Source organism: Zootoca vivipara, chromosome 15 (genome assembly GCF_963506605.1).
Source record: "Zootoca vivipara chromosome 15, rZooViv1.1, whole genome shotgun sequence".
In the NCBI taxonomy this organism is placed as follows: Eukaryota; Metazoa; Chordata; class Lepidosauria; order Squamata; family Lacertidae; genus Zootoca; species Zootoca vivipara.
The window spans coordinates 5,223,484-5,246,167 of NC_083290.1; the positions used below are offsets into that span (position 1 = coordinate 5,223,484).

A 22,684-nucleotide genomic window follows, 5' to 3' on the forward strand; every position below is an offset into this window, starting at 1 on the left:
AAGCCAGCAGGATTTACTTCTAAGTAAATCATGCCTAGGATCAGCCTGCAGAAAGCAACATCAAAGTCTTTTGTAGTTTCAGAAGGGAAAAAGAGCCCCCATGAAGTTCAACAGGACCACACCACACCACACATTTAAAGCACATCCCCCCACCCCCCAAAAAAGGAACAATCCTGGGAACTGTAGTTTTCCCCTAACAGAGCAACAGCTGCTAGCACCCTGAACAAACTATGGTTCCCATTCCCATTCCCATTCCATTTTGAGGAAGGTATTCAGAAGCTTTTTACCTCTGCTGTTCCGGTGGAGCCTCAGGGGACTGGGAGTTGTGCCCAAGGGGGAGTGGAGTGACTCCCGGACTGGGGCCGGTTCACACGAAGACGCATCCGATTCAGCCCCATCCCGGTCTGCTTTGCACTGGTCTTCGTACATCCGCAAAGAGGGGAGAGTGAGTTGTTTCCTTTCAGTGACAAAAAGCAGGCTTTAGTCTTAAGTTTGAAACAGATGGTCAGCGAGGTGGGTGCCCAGAGCCTCATCTGTCTCTGCCTTTTCAGTTTCGAGAGGAACAGCCGGAGAAAGGGATCATTGGCTATTCACTGGTAACTGCAGAGATACACACACACACACAACCCTGTAACCAAACCTAGACCCATGGAACTGAGACAGCCACGTATTTCTCCCCTGCTTAACCCTGCCTCTGCTTTCCCTGGGTCACATTTTAGTTTATTATGCTTTTGGGCATAGACCTGGACTCTGAGAAGTGCCAGGAATGCTGATGGCACTAATAAGAATACTGTATTTTTTTTTCACACACACACACATTGTTGCACCATCAATGCGCCTATGATTATTCATGGTCGTTTCTGTTAACTGGACTATCAGTATAATAATGAGCGTGCTGATGGTGCAGTTTTTATTAGGATGGTTATTAATATTCTGATTATTATTGTGGCTTTGATAAATTATTTAATAACAGTACAGTGGTACCTTGGTTTAAGTACACAATTGGTTCCGGAAGTCTGTACTTAACCTGAAGCGTACTTAACCTGAAGCGAACTTTCCCATTGAAAGTAATAGAAAATGGATTAATCCGTTCTAGACAGGATCGCGGTGTACTCAACCTGAAGCGTACTTAACCCGAAGTATGAGTGTAATTGGTTCTGGAAGTCCATACTTAACCTGAAGCGTACTTAACCTGAAGCGAACTTTCCCATTGAAAGTAATGGAAAGTGGATTAATCCGTTCCAGGCGGTCCGCGGAGTACTCAACCTGAAGCGTACTTAACCCAAAGTATGAGTGTAATTGGTTCTGGAAATCCGTACTTAACCTGAAGCATACTTAACCTGAAGCGAACTTCCCCATTGAAAGTAATGGAAAGTGGATTAATCCATTCCAGACAGGTCCGCGGAGTACTTAAACTGAAAGAACTCAAACCGAGGCGTACTTAAACCGAGGTATGACTGTAGTAGCAATAATAATTGATAAATGTGCACGCTGGTGGAACAACACATTAAATGCTACTGCTGCTATTAATAACTATCATGTAAACATTTGTAGGTTAAGGTGCAGGTCACAATCCCACAGATGTTTGCTTGGAAGTAAATGCAGTGTGCTTAGTGGGGTTGCTTTCCAGCAAGGGCTTTTCAGACTGCAGCCGCAAAATGCAACTCAAAGGCAGGCCAACCCTGGTGCCCTTTAGAACAGGCATCCCCAAACTTCGGCCCTCCAGATGTTTTGGACTACAATTCCCATCTTCCCCGACCACTGGTCCTGTTAGCTAGGGATCATGGGAGTTGTAGGCCAAAACATCTGGAGGGCCGCAGTTTGGGGATGCCTGCTTTAGAAGTTGCAGCCAGCATGACCAGCGAATGGTCAGGGGTTATAGGTGTTTATAGGTGTTCCAAAACATCTGCAGGTCAACACCTAAGAGGGGAGTTGGAGGCATGAGGAGGAGGATGAAAGGAAAGGAAAGGAAAGGGGTGTCCTGCTTTTTTTAAAAATCCCCAAACTTGATTAGTATTCATACATACCTTTTTTCTCTCCTCCCATTCCCGGTATCTCGAAATCCTTTTGCAAAGGGGTTGTTATCAATTTTCAGTTGGGTGATCTGAAAAATTAAAGGACAAAACTCTTGTAATTCAAGCATGGCACCTGATGGACACTCTTCCCTCCCCAACCAAAGCTGTGTCACTTCAGCTCCTGGAAATTCCCTGGCCACCCTGCTCTCCCCCTCCCCCCGCGGTGCTAGGCGCTGGACACCCATTCTTTGTACGTTTCCGAGCACAATTCAAAGTGTTGGTGTTGACCTTTAAAGCCCTAAACGGCCTCGGTCCGGTATACCTGAAGGAGCGTCTCCACCTCCATCGTTCTGCCCGGACACTGAGGTCCAGCTCCGAGGGCCTTCTGGCGGTTCCCTCATTACGAGAAGCCAAGTTACAGGGAACCAGGCAGAGGGCCTTCTCGGTAGTGGCACCCACCCTGTGGAATGCCCTCCCACTAGAGGTCAAAGAGAACAATTACCAGACCTTTAGAAGGCATCTCAAGGCAGCCCTGTTTAGGGAAGCTTTTAATGTTTGATGGATTTCTGTATTTTAGAATTTCTGTTTTTTTGGAAGCCGCCCAGAGTGGCTGGGGGAACCCGGCCAGATGGGCGGGGTATAAATAATAAATTATTATTATTATTATTATTATTATTATTATTATTCTTAACGGGTACACTTTATATCCCCACCCCCTCCGTTTGGGGGAAGAAAATTTGGAAGTCGGATTTTAAAAACAATAACCAAAAGCACTCTGACGATTCCTCCAGATATTAGCAATTTAAAATCACTTGGGATAAATCGGGATGTGGGAGAGAGCAGGGAGGCGAAATGGAAAACATCACCATATCCTTTGTGCCAGGAGTCCCATCTTGTTCCTTTACTAAAAATCCAGCCCCGTAAAATTCAGTGGGGTATACTTCCAAGTAACCGCTTGCATGCCGTGGCAGCTTCATAGCTTAATGCTAGCCAAGCTGCCTCCCACAGAAGTAAATGGGGACACTTGGAGTGTCTGAAAGTCACGCTACTCCAGAGTAGCCATGGATAGGAAAATTGGGGCGGGGGGGGGTGAGGTCCAGCTGTCCTTGGACTACAACTCCCATCATCCATAGCCCAGTGGATGATGGGAGTTGTAGTCCAGCATCTGGAGGGACACAGAGGCCCCCTCCCTGATTTTGGATAATCAGCTTTTACTTGTGTCTACATCCCCCTCCCCAAAAAAACCAAAAACAAAACCACATACACACACACACTCCCCTTTTCCAATTCAACCCAGAAAGCATCTCATCCGCTCACTTTTATAGATCAGCTCCGAATCCCCTCCGGTTTAAAACACACCGCAGGCTTTATTAAAAACGATGTTGAGGTTTTGCCTGAATTATTCATCGGGGTTTAATGATAGGAAGCTGCTCGGCTCCCCGGCCCCAGTTTCTCACGGCCCCCAAGAGGGAAGGTGGCGACGAAAACACGGCCAGGCTGTTTAAACGCTATTCTTATCTGGTCTCAGGGAAAGGAGCGCACGCCAGGAGGTTTTTTTTTTATGGGCTCTGGCGACTGGCTACAGGAGACCCCTCAATTATTCATGGCTTGGTAATATGTCCCGCAGATACCGCATTTTAAAAATGGATGCGCAATTTTCTTGTATTTTTCCCTCCTGATACACACAGAGACATCTTTCACTCTTTCCACCGTTTCACGGGAGATTATTGTTTACATTTTTATATATTAGCCTGCTGATTACTTTTAGATCCCTACACACACACACATCCCCCAAAACGGCCGGATCAGACGCCCATCTTATTTATCCATTATTTACATTTATCCATTATTTATTTGTTTGGTTGTCCTCTAATTTTTATTGTTATTATTTATTAAATTTATTAGCTACCTTTTTGCCATAGCAACTCAAAGCGACTTACAATATTTTTAGCAAAAAAAAAACCCTGCATCCGTACATTAAAACTAGTGTGTGCGTACACACACACACACACACACACAAACACGCCCCCCCCACACACACCCCATCCCACCTGTGCCAAAGGCTGTAGATATTTAAAAGCCAAAGTCCTGGTTAAAAAGGAACATCCCCCCCCCCAGTACCTAAAGATATGCAATGAGGGCACCAGGCAAGCTTCCCCGGGGAGAGCATTTCACAAGCAGGGAGCCACCACTGAAAAGGCCACAGGAATAATAATACAAAAAAAAAATGTTCTCAAGGCCAGGAATAGGGAACAGCTCCCATCAGACCTTGCTGCCAGCATGACCAATGGTCAGGGGATGATAGGAGCTGGAGCCCACAAACATCTGGAATGCCACAGGTTCCCCATCCTGTGGGGGCACATAATATTTGAATCTTGAGTCTGGGAATTATCTCAATGCACCACTCACTTTTCCTCAGAGGAAAGGTGCTCCAGCGCCATTTTCCATTTGCTTTGATCTGTTTCTCCCGCTTTCTCCAGCCTGAGTCTGCACTCTTCCAAAGATTTATATGTAAGTTACAGAGGAGGAGCCTCAGCCAGGACTCCAACCAGCAATGCCAACCAGAAATCCACCTTTCTATGACTCAGGGAAGGTCTGAGAACATCATTCAGCAACTTTCCTCTGTCCTGAAATTAAGCCCTACCCATTTCGATCAATATTTACTTTGAGGTAAGGGGCACAATCACCACATCTGCAGTATGGGAAACTGAGGCAGAACAACTGAGTCCACATCTCTTCAGTCTTGTCTACCCTGACTGGCAGCAGCTCTCCCTTCAGGGTTTCAGACAGTGAGTCTTTCCCCCTGCCCTACCTTGCTATTTTTTTTTTTTTTGCAGTTTTGGGGTGGGAGTCATTTGCACACTAGCAAATTAAGGCTGTGCAATTATATAGGTGAGATGAAGCTGTTGCCCAGCAAACATGTTCCCTCCCACATTTTCTTTAACAGCAGTCAGTTTGCCCCTCATGTTTCCCTCCCCCCCTACTTAATATCCCTCTGATGAAGACCTCTGGTGGACTCCAAAGCTTGCTCACTGCTTTGCACCATTTTGGTTGCTCATCATAAAGGGAACTTTGGGAGTTTAACCCAAGGGTCAGCAAACTTTTTCAGCAGGGGGCCGGTCCACTGTCCCTCAGACCTTGTGGGGGGCCGGACTATGTTTTTTTTTGGGGGGGGGAATGAATTAATTCCTATGCCCCACAAATAACCCAGAGATGCATTTTAAATAAAAGGACACATTCTACTCATGTAAAAACACGCTGATTCCCGGACCATTTGCGGGCCAGATTTAGAAGGCGATTGGGCTGGATCCAGCCCCCGGGCCTTAGTTTGCCTACCCATGGGTTTAACCCTTAGCTGCGCATGCTAACGTAACCTGATCCCCTTCCCTCTGTTTGAGTTTATGTGGTGGGGTTTTTCTTTTCATGCAGAGACCATTGGCAGAGACCTCATCCCTGCAGTGAGGTCAATGTTGTGAGGTAGGTGAGGAACTACAGTATATGCAAACCTCAGGGTGGTTTTGAAACAGATCAATGAAGATTTCAGACTCCCAACAATGGGGGGGGACACAACTTCCCCGCTCCTAGCCTAAATTATATTCCTAAACTGAAGGGAAAGGGCTGTGGGTCAATGGCATCTCTAGGTAAGGCTGCAAGAAGCTTCCTGGTTGAAATCCTGGAAAGCCATTGCCAGTCACTGAGCTACAGGATCCAGTGGTTTGATTCACTCTAAGGCAGCTCCCATGTTCCTAGGTGGGAGAGAGCTGCCTGAGGAGTTAACCAGGAACACATTATTGTATGGGAGGACCATTAGCTCTAGTACATAAAACAAATGTCCTTGGCTCGGAATTATTTAACTTTCAAGCGCTTTCCTTTCTCAACCCGGCTCTGGACGGTGGATCTCAGGGTTGTAATAAAAAACGCAAAGTAGATCCCGCAAGCCTGACATCTGCTATACCTCTAAACATCAAATGCTAGGCGTTTTTTATTTCTCCGGCTCTCCCTCTCTTCCTCTCTCTCTCTCTCTCTCTCTCTCTCTCTCTCTCTCTCTCTCTCTCTCTCTCACACACACACACACACACACACACACACACACACACAGCTGGTCCCACCCACTGCCTTGCAGGATTAATTGACAGCCAGCGCAGAGCACCCTGGTGGGCCTGTTTGCCTCGTAAAGTTTATGGCAAAGTTCGTAATCGATTAACGATTACTCAAAAGCAGGCCCCCATCGAGGAGAGCGACCTGAGGCGAAATAACAGGCCCAGGCTCTCTCTAGCAAGGGGGTGAGCTGGGAAGTGAGGGGGGGGGAGAGAGAAGAAGCTCTATCTGGCGACAAGAACTGGTGTCCTTGCCTCCATTCCGAATAAAGACACCAAAACCAGTTAAGCAGACATGGGCCTATTTGCTTGTTCCCTGCTAGGGCCCTAGCTCAATGATGGGAGCATCTGCTTTTCATGCAGAAAGCCTGTTCTCTGGCATCTCCAGGTAGGCCTGGACCTGTCCCCCTACCTGAAAGTGTGGAGATGGTACTTAGAAAAATGAACCAGTGCTCTGACTCAGTTTAAAGGACATTCCTAAATCTAGTTTCTGCGATTTGGTTTTAGAACTGCAGTTTGAGAAGCTGACTGAGGAACTGAAGTGGCTTAAGAAGAGACTGCACAAAGAGAAAGTCTCACCCCCCCTCCCTCCACATAAGACCCCCACCCACCCACCCACGCAACATACATGTCGGGGTCAGCAAACTTTTTCAGCAGGGGGCTGGTCCACTGTCCCTCAGACCTTGTGGGGGGGCCGGACTATATTTTGAAAAAATATATATGAATGAATTGCTATGCCCCACAAATAACCCAGAGATGTATTTTAAATATAAGGAAACACTCTACTCATGGAAAAACACCAGGCAGGCTCCACTATAACCCAGAGATGCATTTTAAATAAAAGGACACATTCTACTCAAGTAAAAACATGCTGATTCCCGGACTGCCCGCGGGCCGGATTGAGAAGGCGATTGGGCTGCATTCGGCCCCCCGGGCCTTAGTTTGGGGACCCTGATGTAGACTAACATGCAATGCTTAGCTGCAGTGCCTACCAGTAAATATTTTCCTGCAAGGAAACCTTGAGGAACACAATTGGGCTTCCTTCCAAGTAAACGCAGGTGGGATCAGGCTGTGCATATCTGCCCTGTCATCAGGAGTATGTCCCACTGGTAGCAATGGTGCCTCCGCTTTGGACGGGTGGCGAGAAAGGTGGAATACCACCATCAGAGTAATGTGTGGCTATGTAATTCTTTGACTTAAAAAATGGGATCTATCAAGACACGTACGGAAGAGATATGGGGGTTGCAACATTTCCTCCTTTGTTTCAGACCAGTTATTCCCTCCGCCCCCACTCCCCCCCCCCAAAAGAAGAAAAAGAAATCTGTAATCCTACAATCTTATTAGCCACTTAGTGAATTAGTGCAATGTTTCAAACACAGAATCATAGAATTGTAGAGTTGGAAGGTATAAAGAAGAAATAAATTAACTTATGGAAAGGGGGAGGGGCGTTATCTTTATAATCCGTGTGAATTTGAACTGTAAGCTCCTAGAGGGCAGAGAGCTGTCTTCTTCTTTTTTAAGCATGTGCATCTGCTGAATAATTGAATGCATCAATGGAGTTTTAAACCCAGCCTTTTCTCTGGGGAAATGTGACCGACATATGTGATTCTTCCCTCCCTGCCCCACACGTGTTATTGTCCCTGTGTGGTAGACTTTGAGGCTGATAGGGATTGCTCCAAGTTCACTCAGCTCACTAGCTATGAAGCTAAGAGGAAATTTAATCCCTACTCTCCAGCTTCAGATCATGAAGCAATAACTAGATCGCCGTAAATTGCAAGGGTCCGAATAGGGTCTGTAAGGTGGTGGCGGCATAGGAACATGTTGTGAATTATTTTGACTTTAAAATAATGGGAGGGGGAAACAAATGAATGGAAGGTAAGTCTATTCAGAATGCTAGCAAAATAAAACCTCCAGATGCAATGGAAGTCTATCTGTGTCTCTTACCTTGTCGTTTTGATAAGCAGTCACTGCTATGAAGTCCGTTTCAGGAAACACGTAAGTTCGAAAAGTGCTGTAGGGTAACTTGAGAATGTCATTGGCCCGAACTATATGGAATCTCGGTTGATATTTATGCATCGAATTAAGGATTGTCTATATTTCAGAGAAAGGCAGGGGAGGGAGAGAAAAGAGGCAGTTAAAATCCAGGCAACAAACAAAACAAATATATTTGGCAAATTCACTCTTTTTTAAAATATATATAGTAGGGTGTTTTGTTTTGTTTTATTAAAAAAAATATCACCCTTTTTCTCTTCCGAGTTGATATTTATACATATATTTATATAGAAAGTCACATTTGGGGGCAAGTTAAAAGGGTGGTGGTAATGGAGAGGGCAGGCTGGCTGCAGTCCTATAACAAAGGAGCAAAAAAAGCTGCCTTGATCCATTTAGCTCAGTATTGTCCACACTGACAGGCAGCAGCTCTCCGGAGTTTCAGGTAGGAAATTCTCCCATCCCTATCCGGGGAGGCCGATAGTTGAACACAAGAACTTCTACATGCAATGCAGATGCTCTAGCACATAGCCAAGGCCTTCGCTCTGGAACCCCCAGCTTGAAAAATGAAACCTGCATTCTGAGCCCACTTACTCCTTGCAAGTAAGGCCTATTGAACTCAAGGCTTCCCTTCTGTGTACTGTATATTCCGGCGTATAAGACGACTGGGCGTATAAGACAACCCCCAACTTTTCCAGTTAAAATATAGAGTTTGGGATATACTCGCCGTATAAGAAATATGACCCAGTGTATAAGACAACCCCTGACTTTAGAGAAGATTTTCCTGGGTTAAAAAGTAGTCTTATACACAGGAATATACAGTAAACTATCATAGGTTCAGGCAAGCAATTGCAGTAAAACAAAATGCAGTGAATTAGGTTACCTAGATTTTATACCATAATCTCATCCTGGAACTTTGTTGTTCTCCTTTTTTTTGCGGGAGGTATAACAAAAACACTGTAGTAGTAGTAATAATAGTAGTAGTAGTAGTAATAGTAGCAGCAGCAGCAGCAACAACAACAACAACAACAACAACAACAACAACAACAACAACAACAACAACATGATCAATTCACAGAAAGGCTTAAGATTTTGACTGCTGGTGCACTTTAAAACAAAGGTGCCTAAGGTTCAGGAGAAAGAACTGATCATATTTTAAAAGACAAAGTGTGTTTTGTACATGCTATTTTACACTTTGTGGGTTTATATATGCTGCATGCTTTCGGAAGTTGCTATGGCCTGATGCAAGACAAAAGAGCAAAGGTGTTGAATGTAATGGGTCTTCATAAATGCAAAATATACTCCTGTGCATTTGATCCGAAAATAAATATTCCAGGCTTCAGCAGCCTTTACACCCAAAGCAAAGGCTACAATCCTATTCACAGTTACCTGCGAATATGCCCCTCTGAACTCAATGGGGCTTACTTCTGAGTATACATTCATATGACTGTGGTATAAAAGTGTGCAGACTCTCAAACCTGTTTAAGTTTGGATATATGTGTGCGTGTTTTGCTATAGGTCCAGGAAAAGATACATAATTCTTTGCAACACTATTCTACAGCTATCTGTTTTTAAATAGAGTTTGATACCAGATGAAACACACATACACACATAATTGTAAGGCAAATTTGTTTCCCCCCCCCAAAAGAGGCCAATTCAGTCACTTGACAAATAGATAATATTATTGGAAGGAAATACAGGTTTTATTTTAGCAGGACATTCAAAGGGAGTCAGTTGGGTTTGCCTTTTGTCCACACACAGAAATGTCCAGCGGTCCCACAAATAAAACAAAGGGGGGAAAATAAAAAAGAAAGCTGATTTTTTCCGACACTAATAATGATAACAATAATAATAAAGAGCAGACAAACTAACGAAGGAAACCCTTTGAAGCCCCATTTAATTCAATGGGAGAATTTTAAGCACAAACTTCATACAGTACTGACCCCATGAAACTCAATGAGGGGACATAGAAATGTTTTGCTATCCCTGGACCGTGTCCGAAGGGGGGGAGGTATTCAAAGAGCAAGTGCCAAGCAAGTCCATTTTTCCTGACACCCCCAGCATCTGGGTGGTATACATATTTACTCGGAAGTAAGCCCCAGGAAACTAAACAAAATAAAATAACTTAAGCATGTATTCCTACATACGTTTGACAACTTCAGCTCCATTGTATTCGGTGGCTTAACTCCCATAGCAGTGAGTATAGGGTGCTCTCTTTACTCCTGAGTAAACTTAGTAAATTGCCTCTCTAGTTATAAACGAAGTTTACTTCCAGGTAAGGGTGTAACTCTTTAAGCAGTTTCAAAGGAGTAGATCCTATTTTGCTCTTTGAACACCTAGAAGCACGGGATTGCATCCAACTAAATGCGACCAGAGTTTATAATGTCCATTAATTCCAATGGGTCTACTCTGAGAATGACTAACGTTGGCTACCACCTTTGGTTAGGAACCTACTTAACCATAACAGGTCACTAAACCCCCTCCCCCCCCACACACACACCTCAAACGCATTGCCAAAGGTACTGCCATAAATATCCTCCCCTTTCAATTCATTTAACCTCGGAACAAGTTTGGAAATCCAACAGGAAATTCTATAATTTTCATAAACAAATTCATCTGGAATTATCTGGGCAGATTTCGTGACTGGGTAAGTTGCAGCTGAAATGAGTCGCTTCACTTGGGGAAATCACAAACCATTGCGTTGAGCTGTGAGAGGGGGGGAAGAGTACCTTGGTTTCCGAGTAGCCTAATTGACTTCCCCAGGACACGTGCCCAGGATCAGACCCTGTGTCCAAAGCCCAGTCTGGGTTCTTTGCAATGGAACGTTAGGGATGGGGAATAACTAATTCCGGAAAAACCCAGAAGACATGTTTCTCGACTCCGTTGTGTGTGCGAAGGGGAACGGATCGAACTCTAACGATCCTTTTCTCCCAATGATTGGGGGGGAGGGGGGGCTTAGAAGCAAGTACTGTACGTTGACGCTTTCAACAGGTACATTTACACTCTCCTGCTGCCTGCACCCCATAAGGCACATCTGTTCCCAGAAGATCCTGGAAATTGTAGTTCGACACACACACACACACACACACACACACACACACACACACACACACACCTACCGCCCTACCATTCCCAGCACCCTTAAACTACAGCTCCCAAATTTCTTTGGCGGTGTGCCTTTAGATGTGTGGTGTGCATAACCTTGTGGGTTCCCCCCCTTCTCTTTTATTTTTCTTTTCTCTACAAAAATACTGCTTTCAACGCTCTTACTTGGGAGCAAGCTCCATTTTACTCATTGGGGCTTGCTTCCGAATAAACCACATGGGTTGCCAAATAGCGAAGAGCCTCATGGTGGAATATTTGGGTGGACTTCAAAGGTAATAGACGATATATATATACTGTATTATATAAATGGAAACACCATTAAGAGAAATTCAGCCAGTCTCAACTAATTACCGTCCAAATTACATTGACCAGGTCGCTTTATATCAATTGCTCCTTCCTCGGCGTCCATATATTAAAATATTTAACGACAAGGGGAAATAGGAATTCTTGGGAGGATTATAGACTCATCCCAATTCCCAAACACGTTTCAGATGCCCCATTTATCCGATAATGGAATGCGCTCCCCTTTGGGATATGTCAGGCTTTCCAGTAGGATTACTCAGAAGGAAGACTCCGCTCCGTCGTGAGGGCAGCTTCTGCCTCCGCTAGGACGTGCTTTTACTTGTAAGTAAACGCCGTTGATTAGGGTGGATCTGCTTCCAAACGATCTCTACCATCCAAGGGCCCAACAAGGCACATTTAATTTACATGATCCGAGGGACTTAATTCGGAGGAAAGAACCGCGCTGTTCGAGTGTCTGAGGCTGAAGATGCCCAACGCCCCGATCCAAACAACAGCAAATTAATCTCTCAAGGGAGTAGGATACATTATTGCCGTCAGTGGGACCAAAGCGCTTTGTTCAGGAAGGCAGCAGCCAAGCCTAACTCGAGGGACACGCTCCAGGCAAAGGGCGCAAGCCCACCTAGGGCATGTTTCCTCGGAAGTAAGTGTGCCCAGGAGTCCAGCAGAAACCCTTTTGAAACGCGAGAAAACACCAGGAGAGAGTGGGAGACAGCTCAGGGCGGTCCTAACCACCATTACTCAGAAGTAAGTCCAATTGAATTCATTGGGGCTTGCTTCATTGGAGCAGGCGTTAGGATAGAAGCCTACAAACTGTGTAGCCTGTGGCTACAACCCTGGACCCACTTCCTTGGAAGTAAGCGCCATTGGAGTTCCCACACTGGGATTTACTCCCCAGCAGGCAGGGAACCGCACAGAGTTGCGGTCTGCCCTTGAAATTAATGGAAATGAATGTCTTCGACGTTGTGTCTGGAAATCACACGCACACATGTTCAGGATCGGAAGGGACATGTGTCACTTCCATGTGCATTGCATCCTTACTCGGAAGTAAGCCCTGATGGCTTATTCCCCACCCCCACCCCCCAAAAGCCAGGTTATACATAACCGCCGCCTTAAAATGGCCAGTTCTCCAGCGCGGGATGGAGAAGGTTGGTAATTCGGATTAAATGCTGTGCGGAACGAACCTTAAACGAACCCGTCTATTCCTTGGAGGAATGATAATGGCATGCAGCTTTCTTACATGAAGATATTCTCACACACACACATACACCAATATTTTGACTGATACAGTACTTAAAATGGGGACGCCAGTTATTCTCTTGATCTGAGCTCTCCTCATTGGAGGCGTCTCTTGCAAATGGGATTTCTTTGTTTCTTTTTTATTATTATTCTCTTGCCCCCCACATCCAGTCTGGAGTTCTGGCGTTGGGACTGATATACCTGGCCTTATAATGTTCTCCAGACAACACTTATAACCCCAGCCAAGCGCAAGCCAACTCGGGAATCAATCCTGCTGAGAGAATTGGGGTGTTTTGTTTCGTTTTCGTTTTGTTTATTTCTGAGTAAACGGGGTGGGGGTTTGTTGGAGCGTCTGAATTACAAACAGCACAAATCCGGGGATCAAATTGGAGGTACCTGAGGCATAGCTGCCAAGTTTTCCCTTTTCTCGCGAGGGAGGAAGCCTATTCAGCATAAGGGAAAATCCCTTAAAATAGGGGATAACTTAGCAGCTATGACCTGAGGGCCAAACATATGGCCTGATCCGGAAGCCGTTGACCCGGGAGAGTTGGGATTCCTGCGGAATCCAAGCAGCTATATCCATAAGGCTTATAGGACTTTACAGAGTAGTTAGGCACCCCTTAAACCCACTCATTCTGGGGACACTAATAATCCATACATTAAGCAGAGTTAGGCACCTCTAAAACCCACTGCTTTAGGGGGGACTGTTAAAATGGAGTTGTTACATAGAGGGGGGGAGTAGCTGCATTAAATTCGAGGAGTCTATATCTTAGCAGTGCACAGACTCCTAGGCAAGCCAGTGCGTTTACTCCCAGGTAAGCGTGCATAGGACTGCGCCCTAAATAAACTGCTTACATGGTATTATATACTAAGCTATAATAAGGGAAAATCTGCCCCCTCCTTTAAGCATCCTAAACACGTTAGCCATAAATCCTAGTTGATGTCCGTGGTTATTTGGGGGGGGGGTTATGTCCCACCTCCTTCCATGTTAAGTATGGGCTTGCAAACCTTACTTGGAAGTAAATCCCGCCACAACCGAAGCCGGTGGGATCGGATTCACTCCAGAATCAAAGCGGTTGGAAGCAAGATGTTGAACGTGCTGGGAACGGCTATACAAGTGTAAACCCTTTAAAAAAAATCCTAGGAAGTCTCACTGTGTCTTACTCCTGAGTAAAAATGCACTGCGTTGCTTCCCAAGGTAACTATCCTGGAGGGTGCACAGTTCCCTTATTTGGGTCTAAGTCAGTTTAATTAACCGCCCCCTCCCCAGTAAACACCTACAGGACTGGGTTGCGATCTTTGACATTACGAACTTGAAAGCGAATTCAACAAGAGGAAACTGGATTAGCGTCCGAACAAAAATAGAATGCAAGATCCATCAATCGTCATAATCATTATTATTAAGAGAGGAATTCTTATGCTAGTGGAAGTGTTATTTCCTATACATTTTAGAGCTGGCGTCGTGAGCCTTTAGGTTTCAATATTGAAAGAAGAGTTGTGCTTGAAATTAAATAATTTCTAACCTCCCCCTTAGCTGGGTGTCCGCCCCCACATTAAAACAAAGATACTTGACTGGGCTTAGTCATTTAAGGTAGTTCTACCCATTCTTTGTTTCCACCAATGGACCTTTTTTAACTTAAGGTGTTTTAAGAAAGACCCCCTCCGTTTCCTTCTCCCACCCCCCACAAAGTACCAATATTATTTGGGCACAATTCAACCCCACAGAGGCACCTTAAAACCTGCAGTCCTACTAGGCGCAGTTGCCTGGGAGTCGTGCCCATTTTAATGGGCGGCCTTTCCTTCCGAGTAAGCCCACCTAGGCTCGGTCTGCACACCCCATTAACTTCGCGGGGAGGGGCACAGAAAAAGAGAGGTCTTAAACCTGGGTTTAAACCCTTAAAACTTTCTCGCTGATGAAGTTAACCCCTGGGCTTTAACACACACAAACGCTTCATTTCTGTTAGATCAGGGCCTTCTCTCTCTCTCTCTCTCTCTCTCTCTCTCTCTCTGGGCTGGGCTCAAGGTATTTTTTTCTACACTTAAAGGTGAAATTGACCCCCTCTGCAAATCATTATATTTGTTACTTTAAAAAACCAGAAACTTTCCCTTTCGTGCCTGCTAAGCGCGCCTGTCTCCACCCCCCCTCCCTTTGTTTAATGCAAAGAGCGCAAGTTCTTGGATTCCGCAATGCTGCACAAAACTGCAGCGCGCTATTTCAATATGCGATGGTGGGGTGGTTGCGTTTATATTTAACAGGCGTGTGCCAGCAAATCATTGAGAAACACACACACACACACACACACAGAGAGAGAGAGAGAGAGAGAGAGAGAGAGAGAGAGAGAGAGAGAGAGAGAGAGAGAGAGAGAGAGAGAGAGAGAGAGAGACCCGCAAATTCTGCTGCGGAAATGGGGTGACCTACAGGTAAGACTACTGCGAAATAAACAGAAGGCACAAAATCTATCGGCAACTATTATTAAATATATAAAGCAACACGCTCATTTGGACTGTGCGCTTTGAATTGTTCCTGTAGGAACTATGGCAGCGTACTAAAATTGTGCCAATATTAGGGGGGGGGCGCGACAACCACACCAGTACAAGTTAAGCTCGCCTTTTTAAGACATCCTGGTGTTTAGCAAGGGATATTTAAGAAGGCGCTGAGTTCTCCAAACCTAGAAAGGCATTGAAAGTGCGTGTGTATAACGCAGAGAGAGACTAGGACCCATTGAAGGCTGAGGGGCGGCGGAGGAAACTCTTGTTAAGGCAGCAGAATTGTTTTTGGATCCCACACCGCACGAATACGCAGCTTCGTGTACAATCATTGTCGATTATAGCGTTTGTTTTCCTGGGGGGGGGGTGATGGGGGGAGCAGTGCAGCCCCGTGTACCTCAAAGGACCATAGCTGCCAAGTTATCCCTTTTTTTAAGGGATTTTCCCTTATGCTGAATAGGCTTCCTCGCGAGAAAAGGGAAAACTTGGCAGCTATGCAAAGGACACCCCGATTGCTTCCCCAAGGCTCCATTGAAGACCAGGGCAGTTACTTCCGAATCAATAGGGAAAGGAATCGAACTAGCCTGTTGATCCCCTATTTTCCGGATCCTGAAGGAGAACGAACTAGTCTGTTCATCTAAGAACACACCTGTAAAATCTAAACATGCATCCCCCACACCACAAAAAAACCCTTCTAAGTAACCTCTTAATTTGACTTTAAGTAAAGGTCATTTCATCACCTAGCAAATGACCTCAAGATTTATTGAAATAATCCCTGCATTTCTTATTTTCTGTTCCCTCAACGCACACGCCAAAGTTAAGGGATCTTAATTTTATATAACACTCAAACACACACACACGCATATAGATATATATAAATTACAATTATCTCCTTTACACTTTTTGCAAAATTATGGAGAAGTGATGAAAAATACTATATTCTGCTCAAGGGGGGGCGATAATTACTGGCGTACATTTTAGAGTAATCCAGTATCAAACCCTATTTTCCAGTTTTGAAAAAATCCACACGCACGCACCCACCAAAGCATTTTAGGTAAAAGGCATTTCTTCAGCCCCTTCTGCCAATTTTAAGGAAAATATAACAAGCGGAGTTTAAATTTCCTTAAAAATAAAGGTGATTATTTTATAGGATAAAAATATTTCCTGTTAATTCACTTTAGCTGTCTTGCCAAAAACAAGACTTTATAGGTTTTAATAAATTAACAAGCAAACCAGTCCCTGCAGTGAAAAAAGTGATCAGAAATGTTAATGGTAGCTCACAGCATAATCCTATGCGTGCCTACTCAGAAGTAAACCCCGCTGAATTCAATGGGATTTACCTCCATGAATTATTGCTTCAGCCTTCCCTGGACTGAAGCACTACCGTAACTAACCTCTCACCCTGGGAAAAATGTTGCTTATACAGGTCATTGTTTTCTTCAGGCTTGCCTGGGAGTAAGCTCCACTCAACACACCATAATTCCTTCCCAGTAAACCGACCTTCCACTGCACTATTAGAAAGCAAGCGCTGATCTCCCCTCCCGACATTACTCGTGTTTACTCTAAATCACACTGTTGATCTCAGTTAAGCTTACTTCCCTGGCAAATCTGGATAGGATTGCAAAATTGACGAGAGGTCCCGATGCGAAGGCGAGCGGGGAAATCAATGGGATTTCCTTCCCAACTTAACATCTCTCTTAGCATACAAGATGCGACTGTAAATCCGCAAGGCTACGATGATGCGCATTTAAATCCGCATTGCAATCGATGAGAATTTACTTCCAAGTCAACCGTGCTCAAGCGTGTAGGATACGCTCTCCAGCGAGGATTTTCCGCCCATTATCCCACCCCACCCCTGACCCCAGAAGGAGAGAACCTCTGGCAGGGGTGTGGGTTGTTACGAATTTTAAACTCCTGATAAGGAGGTATGATTTATTAGCTATGGGTAAAAGAGGCCCCCTTCATTAGCATCAGGTGGGGGGGGGAAGCACCCTACAGATTTATAACGAATAAACTTATTTAAAAGTGTACGGTCTTTCAGATTAGAGGTTGCAAGTTCTTAAGATGGGAACCAACCAAGAGCGTGCACATGCATTCACATTCACACACACACGAGATATTGTACGAATTATAAATGGAACACACACTATTATACGTGTTATATACGGAATATTTATAAGGAGTCTACTAAATACAGACTCCAAAAGGAGAGCTTTAACGAGGAGGTTTGCAAAACTGAGTTGTAAACAGGAGCTCAGGTATTTCGGATTGAGGACTACTCACTTTAATGCGGATCTAAAGAGCCACAGATGTGCAGCGCCTGGCGCCCCAGAAAATCCCAATCTCAAAGAGTAAGGAAAAAAGATCTGCTTGTTGGGGGCGGGGGAGAAACTGTGCTGATCAACGGCAGCCCCATAGCGCCAGTCCTTGCGGTGGTTTACTCAGGAGTAAAGCCCCCAACTCCACCGTTTCAACCAGGACTTGAACTCTTTAATGAATCCTGCGCTCCAGATCGCAGCTTTTCTTTCTTTAAAAAAAGGGTACGGTACGCCTGCCTGATATCTCTTTCTCTCTCCTCTCCCCCCCCCAAAAAAAAAAAACTCCAGTTCCCAGCGGAGAGATTATCTGAAGATAGAGACACGCGTCAATTATGTGACAGGAGCCGGGCATCCCCGAGGCACAGAGGAGGTGGGAGGCTGGGCGGATTTTTCAAAGCCTTGGAAATTAAATGAAAGAAAAATAGCGCACCTCCTCACCCCACCCCCACCCAGCTTTTTACCCCACAGAAAGAATGAAAGGGGGCAGGGGGGGGGACTTACGAAGCCGTGCTTATCAGAGATGTTGTTGGTGAGCTTGAGTTTGTGGAAGGCGACGGGCTTGGCCATCCACTGCTCGCCGGTGGCGGGGCTGTCCGGGTGGATGTACATGCGTTTGGGCATCTCCGGGTCCGCTTTCCCGGCCACCATCCAGCGCGAGTTGTGGAACTTGTAGCGACAGTCGTCGGCCGCAACGATATCCATTAACAAAATGTACTTCGCTTTCTTGTCCAAGCCGCTGACGCGAACTTTGAAAGGGGGGAACATTCGCCTGAATAAACACCAGGAAATTTAAAAAGAAAGAAAGAAGGAAAAACAAGGTTTTAAGGGAAACGATCTTTCCACCCACCTCTTCGCAAAGACAAGAATTTAGCTCGGAAACATTGCAAGCTATTTAAAACACACGTGCCCGTTATTAAACATTATGGATCTCTGGTTTAAACACTGGTTTTTATTTCAAGAGATGGCCTTATGTTTTTGTTTTGAATTGCGTCCCTTTCTTTTTCGAAAGAGAGAAGAAGCGTGACAATCTAAGGCTTTGTTTTGAAGACAAGCTGGGATTTAAGGTACAGGGCTTCCTTGGCGGGCGGTTTCCACGCATGTTTACTCAGAAGTAAATGCCACTCTGTTCCGTGCAGCAGTCTTCTTCCCAAGGAAGGTGCAGAGACTGCGGTCTTTGGCGCCTGCGATCCCAGAGCACAGTTCAAGGGGGAAGGGTTCACTTGCGCACCATGGGAATGGTCTCAGAGTAAACATGCACGTCCAACTGGACTGAAACTGTTTCTCAGACGCGGGGGCCCTAAACGCGTTTACTCCAGAGTAAAGCCGGTTTTTTGCAAGGAAAGTCTTTACGAGGTTGCAGTTTAAAATGCAGGCCCAGCGCACATCCTTTGAAATTAGACCACCTTTTCAGGGCCGGGGTTCTATGAAAACAAAGAAAGACCCCCCCCCAGAAAATAATTAACCAATCCAAATTCTGCTTTTATAAAAAGGTGTGCATTTCGAGGAGGTAGGGGTTTGAAAGAAAGGAAGCTTTCCCCCCCCCAAAAAAAAACCCCTTCTTTCCTCCTGCATTCGAAAGCCCAATTCTAGCAAACAGGTTTACTCTGAAATTCTAAATCCCATTCATTTCGCTGGGATTTACTTCAAGGTAAGGGTGAATGGGATTTACAGAGTGCAAAGGACAGACTTTTTATTTATTTATTTTAGGAGCAGATTAATAAGAAAACGATTCCTTGTTCCGGATTAAGAACCCAGGTTCAAAAGGAAGTTGAAGTCCGGATTGTCAGGGGCAGGGAAGCCGAATGACCTTGTTGTGCGCTTGCACGGCAGATCTTTTATCTCTCTCTTTTTTAAAAAAAATGAGCTACAAATTCTACATGTAGAATGGGGGTGAGGGGTCGTGTCGAAGCCCAAGCGGGCGCCCTTTGTTTTACCATTCCAAATTTCCCTTGGCCTAACCTGAAAAGAGACAAAAATGCAAACCTCAAACTTCTCTTAATAGACCGAAGGCATTGCTGGCAAAGGGAGGGGGAGAGAATAGATAAAACAGGAAAAAACCCCCTCCCTGGAAGTTCGAGAAATTTGTCCGCTCATTACATTTGGGGTGGGGAGGGCAGGGGGCCCAGCGAGTATGGAGGGCTTGCCTGCAGGCAACATGAGATGGAAAATGAAAAGAAATTTAGCAGATCCAAACCGCAATACCGAAATTTTCAGGAATCTGGGTGGAAAGGAGCGTTTCAAATCCATTTCCAAACCTCCAAAAAATCATTCCTCCTTCATTAAACAGCCTGCTTTGCTCGTAAGGAAGACCCTCAGTTTTGAGGGGGGGGGAGCTTTCTGGCATCAGTTATGCCTCTTTGGCCTGATCCTAATGTCTGTTTTACCCTTTAAAGTCAAGTCAACCGTGGTCACTGGGGCTTACTCCTATGTAAAGCGTGCCCTACGGTTGCAATCTACACTCCTAGGCTCCTTTACCGTAGGATATTTTAATGTAAAGTGAAACTATTCAGCTTTAAAAAATACATACATACATATGAACTTTAAAAATAAAATGGAAATATTAGCTAAAATCACACAACTCTGGGGTGTTTCGAGGATATCAGCCAGAAACATTTAACCCGGAAACAAGTTTTTTTATCGTGTAAACAAATATAATATAGAATGATAGGGTTTAAATAATTAACCATGAATTGGGGATGTGGGGGGAAAGAGACCTAGTTTCAGCGTGGAAAAGACGACTTCCACACAAACGCGCGCGCACACACCGCAAGAACCCTTTACTAAAAAATCAGATATATCTGCTTAGCATTTAAACACACTAACCAAACCTTGAACGCGTTGGCTTGGGAATAAAACCCCATGATTGCAGGAAAACTTTACTTCTAGTTTATGTGGCATTGGCTGGAAAGGGGTTTGGGGGTAGGAAGGTGTTTTAAGAGAGATGACAGATACATTTAAATTAAAGTCAAAGGTGGGGGAGCGTACCGTGAGAAACAACACCGAAGGTTGAATCCTCCCCACACCCAGAAAAATATGTGCTTAAAAATGCCCTTATCACGCAAAACATTAATTATTATTCCGCTATCATGCAAAAAATGTGAATTATTATCATTATCAATTATTACTTTTGCTATTCCTAATTGCAACGTGGTTGGTGCCCGCAACTGCTCACCTTCCAGATTTGGTGATCACCATCTCGGTCCCTAGTTTGTGAAACTGATCCCAGAGATCTTTGGCTTCCAGGGTCACTTTGGGGTCGTCCTCGACCTCCTCCTCGGGCTCCAGGCTTTTGAGCGACCTCAGATGGGCGGCTTGGTGGTGGTGTCCCAGCGCCGAGACGTGCAAACTGGCCTCAGCGGCTCCAGCCAAGCTAGGATCCTGCAAAGGTTTCGTCAGGGCGGCCGGAGGCAGAGCCAAAGCCGGGAAGAAGGAGGGTTGAGCGGCCGCTAGGAAGGCTGACATAGGGAAGTCGGACGGCCTGGGCGCGTGGAAAGGGTGGTAAGCCATCGCAGTCCCTGGGAAGGCTGGATCTCTCATCAGTATATCCACAAATCCGGGAGGAAAGCCCGATCCCTCCGGCAAGGGAGGGGTTGGGAGTTGATGGGGGGGGAGAAGAAGAGGCGCCTGCTTTGCTTGTCAATTTCAATCCCCCCCACCCCGTACACACACACACACACAAGCACACAAATACACCTCCCCCTGCGAGCTCAGGCAGGAGAGCAAGTAAATTTCAACCCGTTTTCTGTTCGCGGTTCTCAGAAGCGCCCCCGGGCTGGTGGATTTCAACCCACCTCAACTCTGGCTAAACTGCCTTCGGGTTCCTGTGTAGGGGGCCAGAAACTGGGGAGAAGGGAGGAAAGCCCGAGCAGAGCGGAAAACCCCCACACACAAACAGACGCACACAGACTCACATACAAACACCACACTACCAAACAGTCCCGGTGATTTGAGTTCTTCTGGACGTCTCCGAGGGGCCGGTAAGTCCTTATATGTTTTTTCTCTTGCAGGCAGGAGGGAGGGCGAAACAGAGTCCCTTCTCCCCGATCAATTTGGAGGGGGCGCCCCCAAAAAAGTGCAGCCGACAAGGGAGAGTCTTGACGCCTTCAAAACAATCAAGTCCTTAAAACAAAATTTTAAAGAACAGCTCAAGATGATCTTGCAATCGGAAATGTTTGGGGAGGGGGAGTCGGCGGAGAAGCGCGTCCCCCTCCCTCCCAGTCCTACAAGAACTCCTGACCCCCCTCCCCGAGAGAGGGAGAGAAAGCCAAGCTGGATCTGGCGGCCGTGGCGTGGGGAGGGGAGGGGGATCTTGCCGCCGGCCCCCCTTTTCTTCTCTGGCGCTCGCGCTCTCTCTTTTCCCCCCTCGCAGTTTGCGAGCGGGCAGCAGCCGGGGGAGCTTCCTTCTTTCCTTTTCTTTCGCCTTTCCCACCCAAAGCGAAACCAACCCCCGCCCCCTCTTCTCCGGTCGCTCAAGGATCGCGAGGCTCCGGAGTTGGATCGACGCCGGAATCCGAGCCGGGAGCCAGGCGCTTCATAGCTCCGAAGGAGAACGAGCCCCAGGGCAGACTGGCTTGCGTCTCTTCTGGATCCCTCTGTCTTAAAAAATAAAGGAGCAGAAAGCGCTGGGACAATCTCTCGTGCGCCCTTCCTCGCTCGGATTCCTCCACCTCTTCTCTCTCCTCCTCCTCTCTCTCTCTCTTTCCTCCTCTCTCTCTCCCTCCCTCCCTCTTCTTCCTTCCTTCCTCCCCACCCCCCTCGCTCCGCTCCGCGCGTTTCCACCTCTCGGGCCAACCCTTAATGAGCCGAGCCCCCCTTGATTGTGGATTTTACGCGGTTCAGACCAATTGTGGATGTCCATAGGCGTGGTTTTGACAGGTCCGGCCAAGATCTGGGGTGAGAGAGGGAGCTGAGAAGGGGTGGGGGGTGGAGAGAAGGAGGGAATAGAAAGGGGTTTGTGATGGGCGGGTGGAGAGAAAGAGAGAAGAGGGAGGAGAAAGAGAAGAAGAGAGGAACGGGGGGGGGTGAAAGGTGTCGGAGGCATCACCCGAAAGAAAACATGTCAACAGAATAAAATATTAACCAATGACAGAGGCAAGGCCTCGGGAGCCCTCCCCTCTCCAGGCCCGGCTCCTAG

At 46.1% G+C, this 22,684-nt stretch overlaps 1 protein-coding gene across 1 annotated transcript in view; it reads right to left on the reverse strand.

Moving 5' to 3' along the window:
* Positions 1–22,276, reverse strand: part of TBX2 (T-box transcription factor 2) — a 36,925-nt gene extending 14,649 nt beyond the window's left edge. The window contains exons 1-5 of the mRNA XM_035139564.2: positions 20,723–22,276; positions 18,052–18,319; positions 8,057–8,203; positions 2,028–2,104; positions 288–457 (exon numbers count right to left, since the gene is read on the reverse strand). Of these exons, the coding sequence (XP_034995455.1) occupies positions 288–457; positions 2,028–2,104; positions 8,057–8,203; positions 18,052–18,319; positions 20,723–21,087 (1,027 nt within the window). The 5' untranslated portion in view covers positions 21,088–22,276. The remainder of the gene's footprint in view (positions 1–287; positions 458–2,027; positions 2,105–8,056; positions 8,204–18,051; positions 18,320–20,722) is intronic.
* Between the last annotated feature and the right edge of the window lie 408 nt (positions 22,277–22,684).